Below are 20,858 nucleotides of genomic sequence, written 5' to 3'. Positions count from 1 at the left end.
AGATGTTGTCCGCTCAGATATCACCATTATACTTAACCCACCGAGATCTCAGGGCGACTTTAGCTTCTTCGGGGGTCGTATCATCGCGTGGGCTCCAACCTGTCTGTGCATTGGTACCGATTTCCCATTCTCGAATATCGGTTTACCGTTTTCGTCCTTCTTGTGTGGAATCTTACGGTTGTTAGCAATCGCCATCTGGCGCTTATTAGGGATCAGCCCCAGAGGGGTAGTGCTAATTTCCGGGTTCGGGTGTCGGGGGACGGGGCGGTGAAGCTGGGACTCCAGCGGGGGGTGGCCGCGGGGCGATTGAGAGAACCCGGTATGAGCGGGAAAGGACCTACGGAGCGGCGCGGCGCTTGGGGCCACTGCCTTGGGAGAAGACCCGGGGGGGATCTTACGCAGGGCTTGGTTGGTACCCGGCGCTGCCGACAAGCCCTTGGGGCGGGGTTTAAGAGGTTGATTGGGGGCCTTATTAGGCAGCAATAAGGCAGAAGTGGTTGTTGTTCCGAAACCGCGAGGGCGCTTGGTTGGTTGCCCAGTGTCTATATCCTCCACGTTACGGCGGCGCTTGGAAGATTGAGTCGGGACCGGCCGAGGCGCGGGGCGTGACTTCTGTGGTGATGAGGCAGAAGACGGTTTGTTCTCCTGTTCAAGGTCTCCGAAAAGATCGTCATCATCCGCGTCGCCAAAGAGATCAGCATCATTCGGTAGAGAATCGTTGGGACCCTCGTCATCGCTGAAGCTGAGAACATTTTTAGCAGGTCCGGTATTGGGTTGGCCCCCATTTTTGATCTGGAGGAGGCGTGATTCGCCCTCATTGCGGTTCTGGACGCTGCCGGTAGCGTTCGGAGCTGATCTCTGGCGCGGCGTTCGAATCATCGGAGGTGGTTCAGGGATTGAGTTGCCATACGCCATTCTGCGGTGGTCATCGACCATGGCGGGGGGTGGCTTCTTGATCTGATTTGGCTGGACGGGAAGTTGACCTGACGGCGTCGGGCGACTGAAGCGGAACGCTTCTCGGCGAAGTTGAGCCCTGGTGTTGGAGATGAAGCTGCCATCCGACCGCGGCGTATTGAACCCGGGTTTGGCCTTGGCTTTGCGTAGCTTTCCGCCTTTCTCTGCCGAGATGATGGTGGAGGCGCGAGACTGCTTCTCTTGGGTGTGTACGGCGAACCCCTTCATCAGTTTCTCCGTAGCGGCAGCGAGTTGCTCATTGTCAAGCTGCTTGTACTTGTCGTAGATCTTGTGCCACGACTTTCGGTTTTGGGGAGCGTAATCGTGCCTATTGGCGAGGATGGGGAAGTCCTTCTTGATGATGCGTTTCCAGTGCTTTTCAGTCTCGTCATAGATATCGTAACTGTTGATCTCGATGACGTGAAGCTGTTCGGCTGACTTAACAGCTTGAAGGATTGGGTCGAGGTAGCAAGGAGGGATGTCGCCCAGACTTTGGATCATTTTGACGTTGTCGATTGCCACCTTCAAGCTCATCTCTGCAAGAGATCGAGCACCAAGGGGAACTTCCACAACGAGGCGGGGACCCAGGGAGGTTTGCACGAGAGTGCGTTGTTGGTCCATTGTGAGCAACTTGAACTGGAGCTGGTTCAGGTTGAAAGAGTTGAGGTTGACAGGTTGATGTCAAGAAGGTGAGGTTTGGTGATGAGGGCAATGGAAGATGACTGCAGGCCGAGCAATCGGAGATGAGTCGATTGATATTTTGGATGACGAGAGGAGAGGTGGACGATGGGACGGGCGATAGGAAAAGCGATGGCCCAATCGTTATAGTTTTTTGGGGGCGTCTCCAAATCGGCAGTAAGCCAGTGCGGTATTGATAGCAGTTTTGAGGTGCTGTGCAGTGTACCCAAGCGTCTAGAACTCGAAGATAGCTGAAGGTAGGATGATGGGCTTGAGATGCAGGCAGCGTGTTGGGGGATAATGCCGATGCCTATTCAGGTTCGTGGTGGTCTGCTGATATGGAAGCTCCAGGCATCGCTGCACGGCTCAAGTCACGGGTTCAGGTCACTGGGTTCCCGAGCAAATTTGGAGAAGTGCTCCTCACAGTGAAGATTTGGGTCGTCAAGGGCAGACCTGCTATAAAGAGGCTGCGCCGGTATGCATTCAGGAGGCTCTTTCCAGATGGATGCTGTCATGTTACGGTCAGCTTCATCTGTAGAGCACTGTCAGTTAAGAGCCGATAAAGATATGTCAAGAGTACTTTGGTGGCACAGTGTTATGGAAAGAGTCAGATGGGACGTGGCAAGAGCATGTGAGGTTATTCGGGTGGCCAATACAGGCCTCATCGCACTGTGCGAATCCCAGCCCTTTGTTTGCGTCATCTCATGCGTGTGTCATTGCAGCTCGATGGTTTTGCATGTATTGGATACTGTGGGATACACTGTGTGTTGTGGTTCCGCCCCACACCCGTGTGCGGCTCAAGCAAGGGTTGGATTAATCTAGAACTGTACTCCATTCCCGAGAGATCTATCTCTGAACATCAAATGCCAGAAATCACCATTCGAGATTCCCTGCCCGCCTAATCTGAATCGCAATTTGCCCGCTCTACCAATAATTGTGGTTTTAAAACAATAACGGCCACAAGATGGCATCCTGGGGCCTTCTCGACGACAAGGAGGAAACAGAGCTGCACAAGTCCCGGCTGCTCAACGTGGAAGAGAAACCATTCAAGCGTATCACCAAGCGCCTCAGCACCCTCCACTCCCTTACAATCGCACGAGCTCGACAAGCGCCGACACCACCCCCAGAAACAAACGGCACTCCCAGCCAGCAATCGCCCCAAGCCACACCCAGCCAACAACAACGCGATGGCACCCCAGCCCCAAGCACCGACAGCGCGTCGCCCGACCTCGCGCAGCTCAAGGAGGACGTGACGATCGACTTCGCGGCCTTCGACAGCAGCATCGCACGACTTCAATTCCTACTGACGGCCAACGAGCGCGAGCGCGAGCGGTACGCGGCGGAGCGAGAGCGCATCGTGGCGGCGTCGCAGTCGGTGCGGGGCAACACGGCCCAGCTGCGCGTGCAGCTAGAGCAGGCGCGCGAGACGCTGGCGCAGCGCCGCGAGTTCGACGCGCTCGCCGACGCCATCACCAGCAACGCGTCCCTGCGCCCGCGCGCCGAGCAGACCGCCAACCTGCGCAAGCTGCGCGACGAGATTGCGGAGCTCGAGGCTGAGAGGGAGGCTTATGGTGTTACCTGGCACGAGCGTAGGGAGCAGTTTGCCAGGATCATGGACGAGAGCATGCGGCTGAGGAGGCTGATTCGCGACGAGAAGGAGGAGGTCGAGAGGAGGGAGGGGATGGACGACGACGAGGCGGGGGGTACACCGCGGCCTTCGGGGATGGGGAGTCGGGAGGGATCGCCCAGACCCGAGGGCGGGCTGGCCCCGAAGAATGGCGCCGAGAGTGATGCTGTGGGTACACCCCGACCAGTGTCTGCTGGTGGCCGGACGCCGGCGAGAGATAGCCCTGCGCCGGGTCTGGACAGCCAGTCGTTTCTGGCCAAACGGGCTACGGCCACGGACGCGAGCTTTTCACAAGTTGGCAGCCAGATGGGTAGCCGGATGGGCAGCCGTGAGAGTTCTGTCGAGCGGGAAATCCAGGGCGAAGCCGAGGGGGGAGAGGATGTTGAGATGGGCGAGCCGGAGGATGCCAAAGACGCTGGATCGGAGCCTGATAGTCCCTTGACTCCGCCTCCAGCCGACGACATGCCGCAGATCGTAGTCAACGGAGAGGGAGAGAGCATGGACACAACGTAGTCCGCCAAATACTGTCGGTATATTGCATGCTGCTTACGCAGGCCATAATTTAATCTTGGGACATCTAGTTCTTGGCCCATGAATGTACAGATATGGCACTTCTGGGTATGTGTCAGTGTGATGTAGCTACCCAAGTTGGCCATTATCTGATATTGATATCACTCAACCCCAGCGAACATGAACTCCGTCATCTTGTATTAACACACGCAGTATGCGTCGAGCTTAAGACTCCTCTGCCTTCTCGACAGCCTTCTGGCCCGTCTCCAGCGCCTCCTTTGCCTTCTTTAGCTCTTCCTCAGGGCCGGTACCATCACTCTCCGCAATGGCAATTTGCTCCTCGAGCTTGTCCACAGCGTCCGAGATGCGCTGCCTCAACGGCTCGAATACGGCCTTGGTCTCGTCCAGGGCGGTTTTCTAGATTGAGGGTTAGGGTTGATCTGTCACCCAACCTTGTATGTGTGTGTTTGCAATGGGTGACCCACCTCCTGCTTCAGAATGTACTCGGCGTTGGTATCCAGGTCCGGGCTGTTGCTCTCGATATCCTCCTCTAGCTTCTTGATGCGCTTCTCTTGGCTAGCCTGTTCTTTGTGGTAATAGGATTCTTCCTTGACGAGGCGGTTGACGGCCTGCGTCGCGATGGCAAGGGACGTTGGGGGAGCCATTATGGGAGTTGCTGTGTCGAGTTTGTGGATGCTGGTGCCAGTTGAGGGCCTGACGCAGGTCTATGTATTCCTCAGTTTTGGTTGCCTGAATGGCGTCGTCCAGTGAGCAAGCTCTGGGTCCTGATGTGCTTGTTGTGTTGTTGACTTCGAGGTGGGGTTGGCGGGGTAAAAATTAGGTGACAGCCGCGATATCGTTCTGGGGATGTACGAATAGGGACATCACCACTGGCAAGAAATGGGTTGCCTGGATCTATGTGACGGCCTAAATTACTCATCCACGTGTCGGCACCCAAACAGTTTGCACATATTCAAACAAACCAATCCTTTGTCCTTTCCGGTTTGCTCCAGGCATGCCAAACGCGCTCGGCTCTTCCGCGAATTCTCCCCGCGTTTCAAACAACTGGGATAATCGTGGCTTGATTGTGGCTTTTAGCACACGAAAGGCACCAGAACATTCGAACCCCCACACCTGTGGCTGCTGTTACATTATGTACCTTCCAGGGCCACTTTGACGTCTGACAAGAACGACACCAAAACGGGACCAGGAACCGAGCCTTCTCTCGAACCAACAGCGGACCGACAGCCGGGGCCGCGCCGACTCCCGGGAGTTCCGTCCTCCGGCCTGCCGTACCCCGAAGAAATTCCGTCCTTTCTAGGCATTGAGTGTCCACAAGACGGGAAATCCGATCGTGAACACGGTTCTGTCGGCTCTTGGATTGAACTTTGATTGGTTCCCTGTGCGCTGGGAGAGTCGGTAACGGCCTTCCAAGGCTGACCTGCAGAGCCGAGTCGGAGATAAGAGGGTTCGGCGGGGTTCGATGCGCCTGGACCAAGGGGGGCCCAGGGGGATTGCACGTTGGGACCGCAATTGGGGCGCGGCTGTGGGCGACCACTTGTCAGCAGCCACTCCACCCAACGAAAGGCGCCGAGCGGCGATTTGTTTGAATTGGACACGTCGTCCAGTGCACATGGGCCCGGAACGGTTGGAAGGCTGAATCTGTTTCAAATCTCCATTCCACTCGCTTTTGTCATTTTTCTTTCCTCAAGAAGGCCTGTAGTTGCCTTGCTTTGCCCATGTTATCCTCATAATTGCATTAGTTGTCTTGCATTGGAGGATCTTTTTTCACGGTGAATAGGTATTCAGGGTTTCTTCAATCTCGGTTTCCCGTTCCCTGCCTGCAGCTCTTCATAGATATCCGAGACGCCCCGCTGCCACCCTGGGGCCGGCAACGCCTGCAGCATGGACAACGCCTTCGCGAAGTCGATTGACGAAGTGCTTGGCACGCTCGGTGTGAGCAAAGCGACTGGGTTGACCAACGAGCAAGTCTCGAAGTCTCGAGCCAAGCACGGGAAGAATGGTATGTGGCGCCTGTCGAGCCCCGGTTCCTTCTCCTTCTCCTTCGTCGCTAACATCTTCCTGGACAGCGATCGCCGAGGAACCACCTACCCCTCTCTGGGAACTCATTCTCGAACAATTCAAGGACCAGCTAGTCCTCATCCTTCTCGGTTCCGCTGCTATCTCGTTTGTGTTGGCGCTTTTCGAAGACGAAGGGGGTTGGAGCGCGTTCGTCGACCCGGCCGTTATCCTCACCATTTTGGTACTCAATGCTGTTGTTGGAGTCTCGCAGGAGAGCAGTGCCGAGAAGGCCATTGCTGCCCTGCAGGAATATTCGGCCAACGAGGCCAACGTGATTCGCAATGGCCAGATTCACCGGATCAAGGCGGAGGAGCTTGTGCCCGGCGATATCGTTGACGTCGCCGTTGGCGCGCGCATCCCCGCCGACTGCCGTCTTGTCGCGATCGAGAGCAACAGCTTTGCCGTCGACCAGGCCATCTTGACTGGAGAAAGCGAGAGCGTGGGCAAGGACTGCCAGGTTGTTATCAATGACGATCGGGCGGTGCTTCAGGACCAAATCAACATGCTCTTCTCGGGAACGACCGTCGTGACTGGCCACGCTAAGGCTGTGGTGGTTTTGACTGGGTCGAAGACGGCTATTGGCGACATCCACGAGAGCATCACCGCTCAGATCTCGGAGCCAACCCCGCTGAAACAGAAGCTGAACGACTTTGGCGACCAGCTTGCCAAGGTTATCACTGTCATTTGTGTCCTCGTCTGGCTCATCAACATCCCTCACTTCAGCGACGCGAACCACGGAAACTGGACTAAGGGCGCCATCTACTACCTGAAGATCGCCGTTTCTCTTGGTGTTGCCGCTATCCCCGAGGGTCTTGCCGTTGTTATCACCACCTGCCTCGCCCTCGGAACCCGCAAGATGGCTGCCAAGAACGCCGTGGTCAGGAGCTTGCCGTCCGTCGAGACTCTCGGGAGCTGCAGCGTTATCTGCTCCGACAAGACCGGCACCCTGACCACGAACCAAATGAGCGTTAGCAAGATCGTCTATCTGAACAACCAGGGCACCGACCTCGAGGAGCTCGACGTCGAAGGTACGACTTTCGAACCCAAGGGTGACATCAAGTTCCAGGGCAAGGTACTTCGGGACCTCAGCCAGGAGTCTACAACGGTTCTTCAGATGACTGAAGTCGCTGCCTTGTGCAATGACGCCCGGCTCGACTACCACCCTTCTACGGCAACCTACTCCAACGTTGGCGAACCCACCGAGGGCGCTCTGCGTGTTATGGTCGAGAAGGTTGGCCCTTGCGCGCCTTCGAGCAGCCAGGGTCAGGATTGTGTCCACTACGCCAGTTCCTGGTACGAAAAGCAGTACAAGCGTCTTGCAACCTATGAGTTTTCGCGCGACCGCAAGAGCATGTCGGTTCTGGTTCAGAATGGTAGCCAACAGAATCTGTTCGTCAAGGGTGCTCCCGAGTCTGTCATCGAACGCTGCACCCATGCTGTGCTCGGGCGTGACGGAAAGCGAGTTCCCCTAGACCGCAAGCTCACCGATCTGCTCCTGAAGGAAGTCGTCGATTACGGTAACAAGGGTCTTCGTGTCATTGCTCTAGCCCGTCGCGAGAACGTCAATGGCGACCCCCTTCTCCACAAGGCCAAGTCCACCGCCGAGTACGCCGCTCTGGAGCAGAACCTCACTCTTATTGGTCTGGTCGGTATGCTGGACCCCCCTCGCCCGGAGGTGCCTGCTGCCATCCAAAAGTGCAAGGATGCCGGTATCCGCGTTATTGTCGTCACTGGTGACAACCGCAACACAGCTGAGACCATCTGCCGTCAGATCGGTGTCTTCGGTCCCAAGGAGGATTTGGCTGGCAAGAGTTTCACGGGCCGCGAGTTCGACAACCTCAGCCCCAGCGAGCAGCTGGAGGCGGCCAAGAATGCCTCGCTGTTCTCTCGTGTCGAGCCTACCCACAAGTCAAAGCTTGTTGACCTGCTCCAGTCCCTCGGTGAGGTCGTTGCCATGACTGGTGACGGTGTCAACGACGCACCCGCTCTCAAGAAGGCTGATATCGGCGTGGCCATGGGCTCTGGCACTGATGTGTCCAAGCTCGCGGCCGACATGGTTCTGGCCGACGACAACTTCGCTACCATTGGTGTCGCCATCGAGGAGGGTCGCTCCATCTACAACAACACCCAGCAGTTCATTCGCTACCTGATCTCGTCCAACATTGGCGAGGTTGTCTCCATCTTCCTGACGGCCGCCCTGGGCATGCCTGAGGCTCTCATCCCCGTTCAGCTTCTTTGGGTCAACTTGGTCACTGACGGTCTCCCGGCCACCGCTCTCTCCTTCAACCCGCCTGACCATGACATCATGAAGCGGAAGCCGAGAAAACGCGACGAGGCCCTGATCGGCGGCTGGCTGTTCTTCCGGTACATGGTCATCGGCACCTATGTCGGCCTCGCCACGGTTGCGGGCTACGCCTGGTGGTTCATGTTCCACTCGGAGGGGCCCCAGATCACCTTCTACCAGCTGTCGCACTTCCACCGCTGCTCGACCGAGTTCCCGGAGATCGGCTGCGAGATGTTCAGCAACGATATGGCCAAGTCTGGCTCTACCGTCTCGCTCTCCATCCTGGTCGTCATCGAGATGTTCAACGCCGTCAACGCCCTCTCATCGAGCGAGTCGCTCCTGACGCTCCCCGTGTGGGAGAACATGATGCTCGTGTATGCCATTACCCTGTCGATGGCGCTGCACTTCGCCCTGCTGTACATTCCGTTCCTCCAGTCGCTGTTCTCCATTCTGCCTCTCAACTGGACCGAATGGAAGGCAGTGTTGTACATTAGCGCGCCTGTTGTGTAAGTACCCTACAGCCTTTGATCTTGTTGAAACATTGCTAACGCTTCCCAGTCTCATCGATGAAGGTCTCAAGTTTATTGAGCGGGCATTCTTCGTTCAAAGCTCGACCCGCAGGTTGCCGAAGGCAAAGAAGGACCAATAGAGTGGAGGCAGGCGTACATAGATACGTAGACCTGTATAGTACTAGTACATAATCCAACATAGCTGCGCAAGCAGTCAATGCAGAATCACGAGTCACAAGCAGGCATGTGATGATAGTGGTTGTGGTTGTGGTTGTTCTGCGGTCTTCATTGCGTATCGACCACGGAGTCTCGAACTGCTGTACTGTTATGTACAACGCCCGTATGCCTGGCTTAACCATCGCCGGGACACTATTCTCCGCCATTCCATCATAGCTCATAACGCTTCTATCACCCTCTAGTCCTGTCGCCCCTTCAGCAGCCTCTTGGTCACCTTGTCCTTCTCGATGATGTAGACGTGAGCACCCCAGCCAGACAGAGCATCGCGGTCGACGGCGTTGAGGAGAGACTGCGAGATCGTCTCGAAGAGCGCATCCGGACCCTACATAGCGGGCAACCCGCCCTGTCAGCAAGCCATCCCGGCGGCAACCTAGCACCACAATCAAAGTTTCGTCGTAGAATGCACATACCATATCCGGCTCCCACAAGCTCTCGCACATGCCAAACAACTGCTCGGTCGCAGTCCCCGAGACAATAAAGTCCTTCGCAAAATCAATGCACCCAATGCTATCAAACCCGCAGATGAAGGGCGCACCCGTAGTCGGGTCCAACCCCGCAACCACAGGACTAACAAAGTACGGGCCGAAGCGGCGCTCGTACAGGCTGCTGCTGACGAGGTTGGCGAAGGTGCGCGGGGCGATGTGGCGCTCCTCGCGCAGGCGGTACATGTTGACCTTGTAGCGGAACAGGTCCGACACGGTGGACACGTCGGTGGCCAGGCCCGTCAGGCCCAGGAACACGTTCTCGCCGTACTGGAACACCTTGGGGAAGTTGTTGGACACCGTCAGCGCCTGCAAGCCCAGCCGCAGGTCGCACGCGATCGCCACGCAGTCCTTGCCCACCATCGCTACGCACGCGCCGCCGTCTGTTGCGGGGGGTTAGAATGCTGTGCTGCTGCTGGTTTTCGGTGGGGTGGTGGTTGGGTTGGGAGGCGGGGGGGAGGTACTTATTGAGAAGGGGGATGACTAGAGAGAGAGAGATCATTTTGTTAGCATTGCGGTGGGGAGAATGAGGTATGGTGTTGGCGTACCATCTTGTCTGTGGGTGATGATGCGTCTTTGGGAGCAGTCGAGTAGTCGGTCGATGATTCCGGGAAGTGGGACGGCCGACAAGAACGATGGAGCTCTCAGGTTCAAGGCGGGCGGGGTTCGGCGCAAATAAGAGACTGAATTCGTCGTGGGCCTGAATATGTTGCCAGGAAACGGGCGCAAAACGGGATCGCAAGCTGATGGTGTTGCGGTGCCGTGGGCGATAGAGAGCTCCCTCGTGCAGTAGGTAGTTGGTATTCGTAGCAGCCTTGTGGTCGGGCGGGTTGGAGCTCCAGCTGACAGGCTGCGCTGGAGTTGACGTTCGGGTGGGTGCAAGGCAACACGCAGCTGGCGTGGCATGGGGGCGACCGGGGTCCCTAGCATGTATGAAAGGCGGTGTCGGGCGGCGGTAATGTTGGGGCCTGGCACGAGCCCGGGGAGCTTCCACTGTGGGGCGTCTCATCAGTGGAATTGCCCCTCCATCCTCCAGGCTCTCTCATCCCACCACATACTCAGATGGCGATTCCCTAGTATTCCACCGACATCCATGCTTCTTGGTGTTCAATCAAAAACATCCCGGTATTAAGCTTGCTACATTCGACAATTCTCGGCCATAAAAGCAAATTCTGTTGGCAAATAAGCCCTCAGATTAGCTGTCTTATACAGCGTCGTGGGACCTGAGCTTCTCCGCCGAGCTTCCATCTCATCCCTCCTGACAAAGCAACCTACCTCCGCAAAGCAAACATCAAGCAATCAACCCGTTTGCTGTGATCGTTCTACATCTACTCAAACTATAATCCGACAGCAATCATATACAAAGATAAATAACATTTTTTCTTGCTCTTTTGCGGAGACTCTTTCTCTGCCCTCAGGCTCACAAGGACTTATCCCACTCATTCACTTGAGTGGAGCTTGAGCTTTAGTTCAACTTGCCAGAGCTGTCCAACGCCACCAACCTTTTCAACAATCCCTCACAGTTTCGCCAAAATGTCGACACATGTCGAGGTTGTTTCTACCGATTTCAGACGGGCCAAAGTCAAGGTCTCACCAGGGACGTACCTGGTCGATGTGTTGGGCGAAGCATGTAAGAAGCTCAACCTAAAGAGCGATAAGTACGAGCTCAAGTAAGTAGTCATTCGACTTGACAGCCCATCTGCTACAATCAACTCACAAACACAGGCACAAGCAGAAGCTGGTTGATTTGACTGGCCCATTCCGCACTTCTGGGCTCGGTCCTGGCGCCAAACTCGAGCTCGTACAAAAGTCAAAGAGCGCCTCGGTGGTGTCCATTGCTCTTGATGTTAACGGTCAGCGGTATACCAAGAAGCTTCCCAGCGACATGTCTTTATGGAAGGTTATGCGGCAGTTTGAAAGCTCGGAGAAGGGCCTGAGCATTACGGGGAGGGGGGTGCCTGTGGGGACCAACAGTGGCCAGCTGTACCACGACGCCCCTGTGGTCAACATCATGGGTAGAGAATATGCGGCCATGGAGGACCTGCAGAAGACACTCTCGCAGTGTGGTATCAACTCTGGTAGCATGGTGCTCAGGGTTTCTTTCAAGCTCGGCGAGAGGACGCTTTACGATGCCATGCAGGAGATCGCCCAGTATCTCGACGAGGTGGAGCCGGAACAATCGACATCAAAAGAGGGAGCAGAGCCCCAGCCGGCCCCGGTTACCGAGGAACTGAAAGCGGATGAAGGTACTCCGGGGGAAGTTACACAGCCTGAAGCTGCCGCTCCAGCTGCCACGCCGGCCACCACCGAAGAAGCAGCGCCGAGTGTTCCAGCCGAGTCAAGCACAGCAGGCGAGCCCATGGAAGTCGACGGACCATCCGCTGCAGCCCCCTCCCAATCAAATCCTCTACAACCAACCGGCGTCTTCGCCGCGCCGACATCCTCAACGCCGGCCGCCGCTCACACACGCGAAGACGACTCGGTCTACGAACCAACCATCGCCCATGCCCAACTCCGCCAACACCAGCTCCTTCAACGAGCCCAAAACACGCGTCTCAAGTCCGACGCTGAGCTGGCCGCTGAGGCCGCCGAGGAGGCAGCCCGGCTTGCCAAAGTCACCAAGGTCGAGATCAAGGTCCGCTTCCCCGACCAGACCTCAGCCGTGTGGACCATCACACCAGTCGAGACCGGCGAGTTTCTCTACCAGGCCATCCGCAACATCATGAACCACCCGACCGCGCCCTTTAAGCTGATCCTTCCCGGCCCGAAGACGGTCATACAGGAGAGCGGTAAGGCGCTGGTTGCACAGTACCGCCTCAAGGGGCGCGAGATGCTGCACTTGCTCTGGGAGGACTCGGTCGCGGGGAAGGTGCGGGAGGAGCCGTTCCTCAAGGGGAGCGTCGCGAGCAAGGCGACGGAGGTGGTGGTGCCCGATATCCCGGAGGGCGTGGCAGATGAGCGCGATGCGGCCGGGCCGTCGTCTGCACAGCCGGCCAGGCAGGAAAAGGGTAAGGGTGGGGGTGGTCTGGATTCGGATGCGATGAAGAAGAAACTGGGCAAGTTCTTGAAGCTGGGGAAGAAGTGAGGCCGGGGGATATGAGGGGGCAACGGTCAGCGGGGGTATGGTGGGAGCAATACTAGGTCGAGCTGAATGTTACCAATGCCTAGGGAGTATTTGCATCATGCGGCGTTGGGGGGTAGAGTTTGTCTGGTAACGGTAATTGGTAGGTAGAAAGCACGACTGGACATTCCGTTACGGTCAGATGCTCCGCGATCCTGTGTCTGTCGTTGTTAGCGCAATTGATGAGACTTCAACTGCGAGGGCCCCTATACATGTAAGAAAAGAAGCATCCTTGCAGACACACGGTCTATTCAACCCACAATACCTAGCCAGTAACGTGGCAAAGCCCGCCCACAGATATTCCCCAGGCTGCGCGAGGAGTGGTTCTCTGTTGCCATGCCAACGCTCAGGGGCTGGCCAGCAAAAGTCTAGTGACTTGCTTCGAGGGGGTTATGGGCCTTAGTATGTTTCCCCTGCTCGGCCCTTGAACGACACATCGATATTGTATCCTCAACTTGCTGTGTAGCAGATTTGGTCCCTGTAGGTATGATCATGTCTGCTGAGAGAGAGCAAGCCGCTCGAGCGTCCAAACGGCTTACAATCCTTGTATAGCCGCTCGGCAGAAGCTTCGTTAGGTGTGACGGAGTACGCAAGTTCCTGGCATGACCCGGGTTGAATGGTCTCGATTTGATTTAGTTTGCTCAGTTTACAAGGATTTTTGTGTGTCCTGATGAGAGTGAGATGCGACCTCCCGAACGTGAGCTCTCGAATATCACTTTTGTCCTACCAAAGTTAGGCTTGTTATCAGTAAGCTTAGCCAACAAACACTCTGTAGCCTTGGTCATGAGGGCGTGCAAGGTTCATTGTGCCTTGATTGTCCCATTGGCATTGCGGCCTCATGAATTTAGGATCACCGCTATTCACCATCTCGTACCAGCCTCAATTGTTTAATGTCACACTAAACCCATCACAACCTTGTGAGACGGCTTGTGTATGTACTCCTGGAAGAACCAGAGTCTGTACGTTACGCAGGCGGAAACTTCAGAAGAGGCGAACCTGGCAGAGCCCAATGATAGACGCCCCGAGTCGTTGCTTCAGTTTGACCTCAAGACAGTGCAAACTCGCACGAGGGTGGCTTCCATGGTTCTGCACACCAACCGTGCAAGCTAGTCAGGTTTGCTAGCTAGGGCCTAAAATTGCAATTCAGTAAGAGTGCTCAGGGGAGTAAAGAACCTTGATGTCCACCTTGGTTCGCCAGTTGATCCAGTACTTGCTGAGGGAAGGGCACAGCCAACGAAGAGTTTCTCCCGAGCGGAATTCCAGATTTACCCCACAGTTAAGGGCTGACCGGTCTGTAAGTAATATCACTGAGCGGAAAGAAGCCGCCTTTCCATGCTGAACTAAACCATCAAGGTTGGCTAACGATGATTTGGCAGGCGGGAAAAGGTTACTTAGTGGCTGCCATCCGGTCTCGAGGATTGCGTAAGATCCCAGCCTGGCATTGCTGCCGGGCAACAGAGGAATGCAAACTGTATGCAGGTACTGTGCTCTTGTGCGCGTTTGTGGAAGGTGCGCACACACTTAAACCGGTTCATTCTCAAATCTCAAACTATATAAGCCCCCAATTTTTCCAACCACCAAACATCACCACACTCACTTCTCCTTCATTAAAGTGCCAGCCGTTTGCTTCTTGAGAGAGTCAGGAATCTCCCAGATATCTTGCACATCACTCGAGCACCTCCACCTTTATCTCCGTTCTGCCGATTCATCAGTTACAATAATGCTGCACTTCATCCTCGCCATTATGGCCGCGGCCCAGCTCGCCGTGGCTTCACCGACCTACAAGATCCCCCTGGCCCTGTCCAGGGTCACCCACAAGGGCCAGTTTTGCACCTATCCCGAGGAATTTGTGATCAAGAACTTCCGCACTTGGACCCCCGAGGTTGGCAGCAACCACTCCGCCACCGTCGAGTTCGATTACACGGATGACAGCGTCATGCCCGCCATTGAGACCAAGTGCCACTTCAACGAGACCTCGGTCAACGTTGGCCCTCAGGACCTCGCTGCTCGTTATGCCTGCGAGAACAGCCTAGTCGAGTTCATCTGGAACGAGCGCGAGCTTACCATGGTTGAGCGAGCTTGTCCGTTCGAGACTGAGTGAGTTATCAGCGGAAAAATGGGCATTTGTCATCACAACGCTGACCAAATCACTAGGAACCGCCCCTTCGAGGCTGCCGGCTGGGTTACGCCGAACATGAAATGCACCACGAGCACCGTGAATGGCACCGCTGATGGCCAGGTCTGCTCGTCGTCGCCGAGCGTCCTGTCTGCCGTGTTCATCAGCCTTGAGCCGAGGCCGAACTAAGACCCTTCCGAACCGACCACACCGGCACACAGGGTGATGGCACTGATGGGGATACTAGGTATCCGGGAATGAGATGGGACCAAGCATGAGAGGTGGGACATGGCGTTAACTGGCTTTTTTTCGAGCGAATCTTTCGATGCGAGTGGACGATGGACATCATTCAAGAGACGCAGACATGTTAGAGATGCCAGATAGCAGCTATACCGTAACCATTCAGAAAGGGCAATCAACGCCCATCATACCCGCCTTTCTTGTCAAACGATGCATCACTGAAGCCTGAATCCCTCCTTACCCAGGTAGCTGCTCGCCTTATGGATAAAAAGGTTGAACTCCAAGTGTAAATGTTGACCAAAACTCCCCTTCAGGAACAACGAAACCCATCCAGAGCACCGGTGCAACGCAAACGCGGCGCCTGGTCCTAGATCACGAAACGAACACAATCTCAAGCAGCGGCAGCATCACATGGTTTGAGCAATACTCTCCGCATTATCATCAGGCCGAGGCTCTGTTCTCTTTCAGCGTCGTGATACTGTCCGTTGACCAAATTGCCTTTTAGCTCACTTCCTCTATATTCGCAACGTTGTTTCCCATGGGGAGCAAACGCTAGGGCAAATGTCAAAGCGCACAACGTCATGGATCTTGATCTTAGTGGGGGGTTTATATGCCTGATGTTTATAATGACGACATGACTGACTCTATAGCACTGGAGACGGGCAGGGCATTAGCACATCAACTGCTAGTACGCCTCCACCCATCCGATCATGTATAAAAAGCCCACCATCCTCCGCTGATTCCGCTCACCCTAATTCCTTTCTGCAACCCCATCTTGACCCACGTTTTTCACCACGACACCGACGAAACAAACCGCGATATTTAGCTGAGTCCAGGATAGATATGAAAGAGAAATACAAATTCTGTTTGACCCGACGCTGCCCCTTCTGCAGATTCAAGTTAGAGGAGAATGACGACGTCATTGCCAGTATGTTATTTCCCAGTATTTTCTTGTGTGGACGTCAGGCTGTTGTTAACCAACATACCAGTGTTGAAGACTGGGACAGCAGTTTCAGAGAGGTTCCGATTCTCCCGCAGAGTTCTGATCGCGGGCATCACCTATGCACAATGCTCGGACTCGTGCCGTTGCAGCGCGTATGAGAGAGCATTTCGTTGTCATTCCAACTACCTTGAGCTGTGCCTTTCAGATTACGGTCCGCCATTGCCAATTCCACCTCCTACCAATACGAGCCGCCCCAGATAGAAGAGGAACGACGGGTTCGCTGGCTTCGACCCGGTTGGAGCACGATATTGTTCATAACGTTCCAGGGGTGTTTCCCCCTGGAGATTTGCGAGAATATTGCCCAGTACTGCCTGGAGTCATTTGCGACACGCCATGCGATGGTAGTATCGGAGAAGCTCCAGAAGCCCAGTTCCTATTACATCAGTCTTTCCACAAAGATCTGGGTACGGTATACCTTTTTTGAAGGGGTCAGATATATCCAGTCCCTCACAAATGAGCAACCTCCCGACGGCAGCGCCGCAGCTGAGCTGGCCTACGGCTCAAGTTCCGTCGTGGCCATATTTGTTGCGGAAGACCATCTGGGCGTGAGAGACCTTGTTTTCACGTCTTCCTTCGAGAAGCCGGCCATCGAGGAGCAGCCAAATGTTTGGTGGCGAACCTTCCAGAACCTCCAGAATTCCACGGTCAAGGGCACAACTAACGTAAGTACTTTCTTGCCCCGGCAGTTCTTCTATCTGACATCCGTCTAGGGCGCAAGGCTGCTCTCCTTGACATCTCTGTCCGAGTCTTACACGCCTAGGTTTGCCCGGCTTATGTCCTGGGCGACACCCCGGTTCCTCGAGCACCTGCGGTGTAGCCTGTTGCATGCGAACCCTCGGGAACTCAACCACTCCGGCCCAATCCAGATGGCTGCATTCAAGTGCAACGACCCTGGCGTCATTGGATATTCGGTCTGTTGCACGCCCAACCCGACCGCAATACATGCCTATTCTCCCGGCGAGGATACCGAATTCTACCGACAGAACCAGAGTGTTGGTACAGTCTGGCAGTATATGCCGCTCGACAAAGAAGAGATTGTGGTGGAGATATGGAAGCTCGACCGTCTTTCTCCGCGAGGAGGGGCTCTCACGGTATGTATGACGTCCGCCTTCTACACGATTTGCCACGCTGACGCTTGGGAAGTTCCGGACGAACAAGGGTCGCACCGTAATAATGGGATCATGGCCAATGGGGGTTTATCACAAATGGACTCTCGCAAACCGGCCAAGCAAACAGCCCAGCAGGGTCTTTTACGGGTCTTCTGATCACAGCATCCGTCTAGTAGCCTTCGAGTCCCCTCTCCCGGAACGGCGTGAGAGACGTTTTTCGATTCTAACGCCGCTCTCCCCTCGTCCAGAATCGGCCCCCAGGGAGCCCTACTTTTACACGTCGGCTTCCCTCGACGACGTGACGGCAGTAACCCCTTGTCGGTGCCGAATCGGGGAAACGCCGGTCACCAAGGGGCTGCTCCTGCACCACGCCGACGCACGTGTGTCCTGTGTCGGCGAGGTCCGCCTGAACGCTTTGGGTTCTCGCCTAGAATTGGAGGGTGCCCTGTGGCTGGGTTTCTCAACCACCGCACTGGAAGGGCACTCCGTGACCGAAATCGCGGCCTCTCGTCCGGCCGAAACGGATGGCGTGACATGGCTTGAGCTGCCTTGCAGCGGGAAATTGGAGTGGTGGTTTTCATTCCGACAATGCAGGGTGTACCACAAGGGCCGAGCGAGTCCAGAAACCACCCGCAACGATAGCGCAATATCGTCCGATTCATGTTCCCGCTTCGATCCCGAATCATCAGTTCGGGTCAAGTGGTAAAGGCAGAAATCACGGCAAGCGGGTTGGGAATCCTGACTGAGATGAGAGGTTAAAGGTATGGTGTTAGGGCGACGACATCTGTTTCATTTTAATATATATCAATAGAATTATATCACAAACGTGAGATATTTGGATGGATTTGGGTTAACAAGGGACTTCCGCCCATGTGTTCATCTTGGACTCTTCTACTCTCTACATTCTCCCTAATTCTCCCTCCTAGCTTTCCGTCTATCCTATAGTAGTCTCCAAAGACCAAGGATCTCATGTCACGAAATATAGGTAGGGTAGCTTAGGTATGCCGCCGTCCTACCATCCCCTACTTTTCCGAGTCCTGGCCTACTACCTGATGGATAAAAAAGCCGGACTCGAAGTCGAGATGAGATGTTGTTGGCCAAGCCTCGGGCGGAGGAAGGAAACGAAAGTAAACTCAAAGAAATTATTGTTTTTTTCCAGTGCGTCGTCATTTTTTATTTATGTATTTTATGGTCCTCATTGTTCTCTGCCTTAGCTAAACAATACTGTGCAAGCAGCGAGGATGAGGTTGGAAACGGGGCTTGTCTTGGCGATCGATCCCGGCCGCACCAGCCCCACTTTCCCGCGTGGACCGGCAGGCCAACTGCCAAGCATGAGCAAGCAGGTGGCCCGGCGCTTTGCTCTTGCCGTTAACCTGGCAGGCAAGTTGAGTCTTGAACTTGGGTCGGCTTTGACGCGCCGAGCAGTCGAATGAAGGCTCCAGACTTCCAGAGTCCCGCCAATTGAAACGAGACCCAAAACGGCATACACCAGAAACTGCGCCTTCCCAACTCACAAGGCTGATACGTCGGAGGTTCTGCCGGGCTTGGCGGGTGATCACGGTCACGCGATCCAACACTTTGCCGTCCGACTCACACGGCGATGCTTCGTTAAATCCAGTTCCCGTTCATCCTACATATCCTAGCCTTCCTGTACTAATAATCGATTATCTACCCAAATTCTTTGCTTTCCCAACGACGAACATTGGCATTGACATCGACACACAACCATGCGCATCCTACCAAACCTCACCCTCCTCGCCTCCCTCACCACCACCATCCTCGCCGACCCGATCCCCCCAATACCAAACCAACCCCAACCCCAGCCCCGACTCCTCGATCCTCACCCACCCCCTCCCGACCGCCAACAACAACAACACCAACAACAACCCCCCCTCAAACCCAACACCAACCCCAACACCACCCCCAACCCCAGCAGCCCACCCAACACCGCCGGCGGCATAACCCCCCCGCTCTTCGCCTCCCTCGAACGCGCCGCCCGCCTCGTCGACATCACCTACTGCGTCGGCACCACCGGCATCGCCCCGCCCTTCTCCTGTGTCTCGCGCTGCCGCGAGTTCCCCTCGCTGCGCCTGCTGCGCACGTGGAATACGGGGCTGCTGCTGAGTGATAGTTGTGGGTTTTTGGCGGTGGATCATGGGTCGCCCTCCTCTGCTGGGGTGGTGGGGGATGGGAATGGGGTGGGGGAGTTGGGGGAGGGGGTGGTGAGGAGGGGGGGTGGTGGGGTGGGTGTGGGTGGTGTGGGTGGGAGGGAGATTGTGGTTGCGTTTCGGGGGACGTATAGCGTCACGAATACGATTGTGGATTTGAGTACCGTGCCGCAGGAGTATGTGCCGTATCCGGCTCCGCCTGGGGATGGGGACGATGATGGGGATGGTGATGGGAGGTGCGACAACTGCACCGTGCATATGGGCTTCATGGCCTCGTGGCGGAATGCCCGCGAGGTGGTCATCCCCGCGCTGCAGGCCGCGCGGGAGAAGTATCCCGGTTATAGGGTGCATCTGATCGGGCACAGCCTGGGCGGGGCGGTGGCGGCGCTCGCCGCGCTGGAGGTCAGGTTGGGGTTGGGGTGGCGGGATGTGGTTGTGACGACGTTTGGGGAGCCGAGGGTGGGCAATGCTAAGCTGGCCGATTATATTGATCGGGCGTTTAGGCTAGGGGAAGGGGATGACGGCGAGGACACGGCCTACCGCCGGGTTACGCATGTGGGCGACCCGGTGCCGCTGTTGCCGTTGACCGAGTGGGGGTATCGGTCGCATGCCGGAGAGATTTACATCGAGAAGTCGAATCTACCCCCCGGGCCGGAGGACCTGAGGTTGTGCCGCGGAAACAACGACCCGAAGTGTATGGGCGGGGCCGAGACGGCGGACTGGCTACAGTGGGTGCTGGGATTGATGAAGTGGCACGGGACACCGGATGAGGTTGAAGTGTCGGGGCTGGGCTGGCGATGGTTTCCGACGCGGCTCAAGCTGTGGCAGCTGTTCTTTGCACACCGGGACTACTTCTGGAGGCTGGGGCTCTGTGTTCCTGGAGGAGACCCGGCCGACTGGGGGAGGGAGAAGTATAACCTGACATTGAGCGGGCCTGAGGATGAGATTCGGGATCTATGACATGGATACTGAGAGGGATGAGTTTGGCGTTCAGGCAGGGTCGGCTTGATGTATAATGATAGCATAGCATGGCGCTTTGGTTTAGGTATTCGTCAGGACGTCTACTGTACACACCTGTGGGTCTACCTTGAGTGGGGCTTGGCAATAGCATTCTTGAGGGCATATTGATACATAAACATTCCTAACAGTTTTTGAGTCAAGACTACGGTTTGGATAACTACAAGGTGCTAATAATCTGTAGTGTACCTCACGTGTGAACCCAGCTCAAGCCAGAGGAGGCTGAGCTCCCAGGATCATCCTCTCAGTGGAGACGGGGATGAATATCTTCATTCCCACCAGCAGAGGTCGGGGTTCGGAAACTAGTCGCACCAAGGGTTGGGGCGCGTGACGCTGTTATCACAGCCCGGAATTGCGAGCTTTGTGCCGATTGGCAGGGATAGGCCAGGAGCGGAACCTGTGAGATGAGCACGTAAGTATGAGCCCATGGGTCGGGCCTCTTTTAATCACACGATAAAATCCAAGGGCAAATGGACTGGAAAAAACAGCCACTTGGTCACAAATAAACAAACCAGTCATGACGTTGGGTGACTCGAGCGAGGCTGTGCAAGCGACCCTGCCGAGGTCCTTCTCCCGGAATCGATGCAGAAGCGGGCGATCAGCGGCTCATTGCTTGTTGGCCCACATTGTTCATTGAGTGCCGGGAGGGGAAGGCCACGGGCTGGGAGCCTCGCGGCATTCTAGCCGCTTCCATGGTGCGCTGTCCATCCCAGCCCCACCT

General features: G+C 55.8%; 9 protein-coding genes across 9 annotated transcripts; 6 read left to right on the top strand and 3 right to left on the bottom strand.

Moving 5' to 3' along the window:
- Window positions 1–48: 48 nt before the first annotated feature.
- On the bottom strand, window positions 49–1,575 carry F5144DRAFT_589207 (RNA polymerase II transcription factor SIII subunit A-domain-containing protein; the record flags this gene model as incomplete). The annotated part of the gene is made up of 2 exons (XM_066790014.1): window positions 49–232; window positions 281–1,575. 2 exons carry the CDS (start codon window positions 1,573–1,575, stop codon window positions 49–51), a joined length of 1,479 nt encoding a protein of 492 aa, XP_066649106.1.
- Window positions 1,576–2,426: 851 nt separating this feature from the next.
- Window positions 2,427–3,992, top strand: F5144DRAFT_61011 (Tho complex subunit 7-domain-containing protein). Its single transcript, XM_066791650.1, has one exon. The coding sequence runs from the start codon at window positions 2,597–2,599 to the stop codon at window positions 3,770–3,772; it is 1,176 nt and encodes a 391-aa protein (XP_066649105.1). The 5' UTR covers window positions 2,427–2,596; the 3' UTR covers window positions 3,773–3,992.
- Window positions 3,884–4,609, bottom strand: F5144DRAFT_61038 (tubulin binding cofactor A). Its single transcript, XM_066791655.1, has 2 exons — window positions 4,255–4,609; window positions 3,884–4,186 (listed from the first exon to the last, which is right to left on the bottom strand). The coding sequence occupies exons 1-2, from the start codon at window positions 4,432–4,434 to the stop codon at window positions 3,995–3,997; spliced, it is 372 nt and encodes a 123-aa protein (XP_066649104.1). The 5' UTR covers window positions 4,435–4,609; the 3' UTR covers window positions 3,884–3,994.
- Window positions 4,610–5,674: 1,065 nt separating this feature from the next.
- F5144DRAFT_543803 (uncharacterized protein) lies at window positions 5,675–8,645 on the top strand (the record flags this gene model as incomplete). The annotated part of the gene is made up of 2 exons (XM_066787267.1): window positions 5,675–5,792; window positions 5,860–8,645. 2 exons carry the CDS (start codon window positions 5,675–5,677, stop codon window positions 8,643–8,645), a joined length of 2,904 nt encoding a protein of 967 aa, XP_066649103.1.
- Window positions 8,646–8,889: 244 nt separating this feature from the next.
- F5144DRAFT_557379 (proteasome component) lies at window positions 8,890–10,246 on the bottom strand. Its single transcript, XM_066788019.1, has 4 exons — window positions 9,912–10,246; window positions 9,828–9,846; window positions 9,292–9,746; window positions 8,890–9,203 (listed from the first exon to the last, which is right to left on the bottom strand). The coding sequence occupies exons 1-4, from the start codon at window positions 9,912–9,914 to the stop codon at window positions 9,060–9,062; spliced, it is 621 nt and encodes a 206-aa protein (XP_066649102.1). The 5' UTR covers window positions 9,915–10,246; the 3' UTR covers window positions 8,890–9,059.
- Window positions 10,247–10,896: 650 nt separating this feature from the next.
- Window positions 10,897–13,326, top strand: F5144DRAFT_589203 (GLUT4 regulating protein TUG-domain-containing protein; the record flags this gene model as incomplete). Its single annotated transcript, XM_066790013.1, has 4 exons — window positions 10,897–11,033; window positions 11,089–12,419; window positions 12,592–12,698; window positions 13,237–13,326. The coding sequence occupies 4 exons, from the start codon at window positions 10,897–10,899 to the stop codon at window positions 13,324–13,326; spliced, it is 1,665 nt and encodes a 554-aa protein (XP_066649101.1).
- Window positions 13,327–14,010: 684 nt separating this feature from the next.
- F5144DRAFT_608682 (uncharacterized protein) lies at window positions 14,011–15,034 on the top strand. The gene is made up of 2 exons (XM_066791600.1): window positions 14,011–14,581; window positions 14,639–15,034. The coding sequence occupies exons 1-2, from the start codon at window positions 14,205–14,207 to the stop codon at window positions 14,787–14,789; spliced, it is 528 nt and encodes a 175-aa protein (XP_066649100.1). The 5' UTR covers window positions 14,011–14,204; the 3' UTR covers window positions 14,790–15,034.
- A 1,147-nt stretch (window positions 15,035–16,181) lies between these two features.
- Window positions 16,182–17,658, top strand: F5144DRAFT_638073 (uncharacterized protein; the record flags this gene model as incomplete). The annotated part of the gene is made up of 4 exons (XM_066792684.1): window positions 16,182–16,505; window positions 16,554–16,934; window positions 17,080–17,155; window positions 17,201–17,658. 4 exons carry the CDS (start codon window positions 16,182–16,184, stop codon window positions 17,656–17,658), a joined length of 1,239 nt encoding a protein of 412 aa, XP_066649099.1.
- Window positions 17,659–18,679: 1,021 nt separating this feature from the next.
- F5144DRAFT_638069 (Alpha/Beta hydrolase protein) lies at window positions 18,680–20,505 on the top strand (the record flags this gene model as incomplete). Its single annotated transcript, XM_066792683.1, has 2 exons — window positions 18,680–19,132; window positions 19,295–20,505. The coding sequence occupies 2 exons, from the start codon at window positions 18,680–18,682 to the stop codon at window positions 20,078–20,080; spliced, it is 1,239 nt and encodes a 412-aa protein (XP_066649098.1). The 3' UTR covers window positions 20,081–20,505.
- Window positions 20,506–20,858: the final 353 nt, after the last annotated feature.

The sequence above is a fragment of the Chaetomium tenue genome (genome assembly GCF_020726465.1).
Source record: "Chaetomium tenue strain MPI-SDFR-AT-0079 chromosome Unknown F5144scaffold_1, whole genome shotgun sequence".
NCBI lineage: Eukaryota > Fungi > Ascomycota > Sordariomycetes > Sordariales > Chaetomiaceae > Chaetomium > Chaetomium tenue.
The sequence above is the reverse complement of the archived record's forward strand: the minus strand, read 5'-3'. Positions and strand labels throughout refer to the sequence as shown.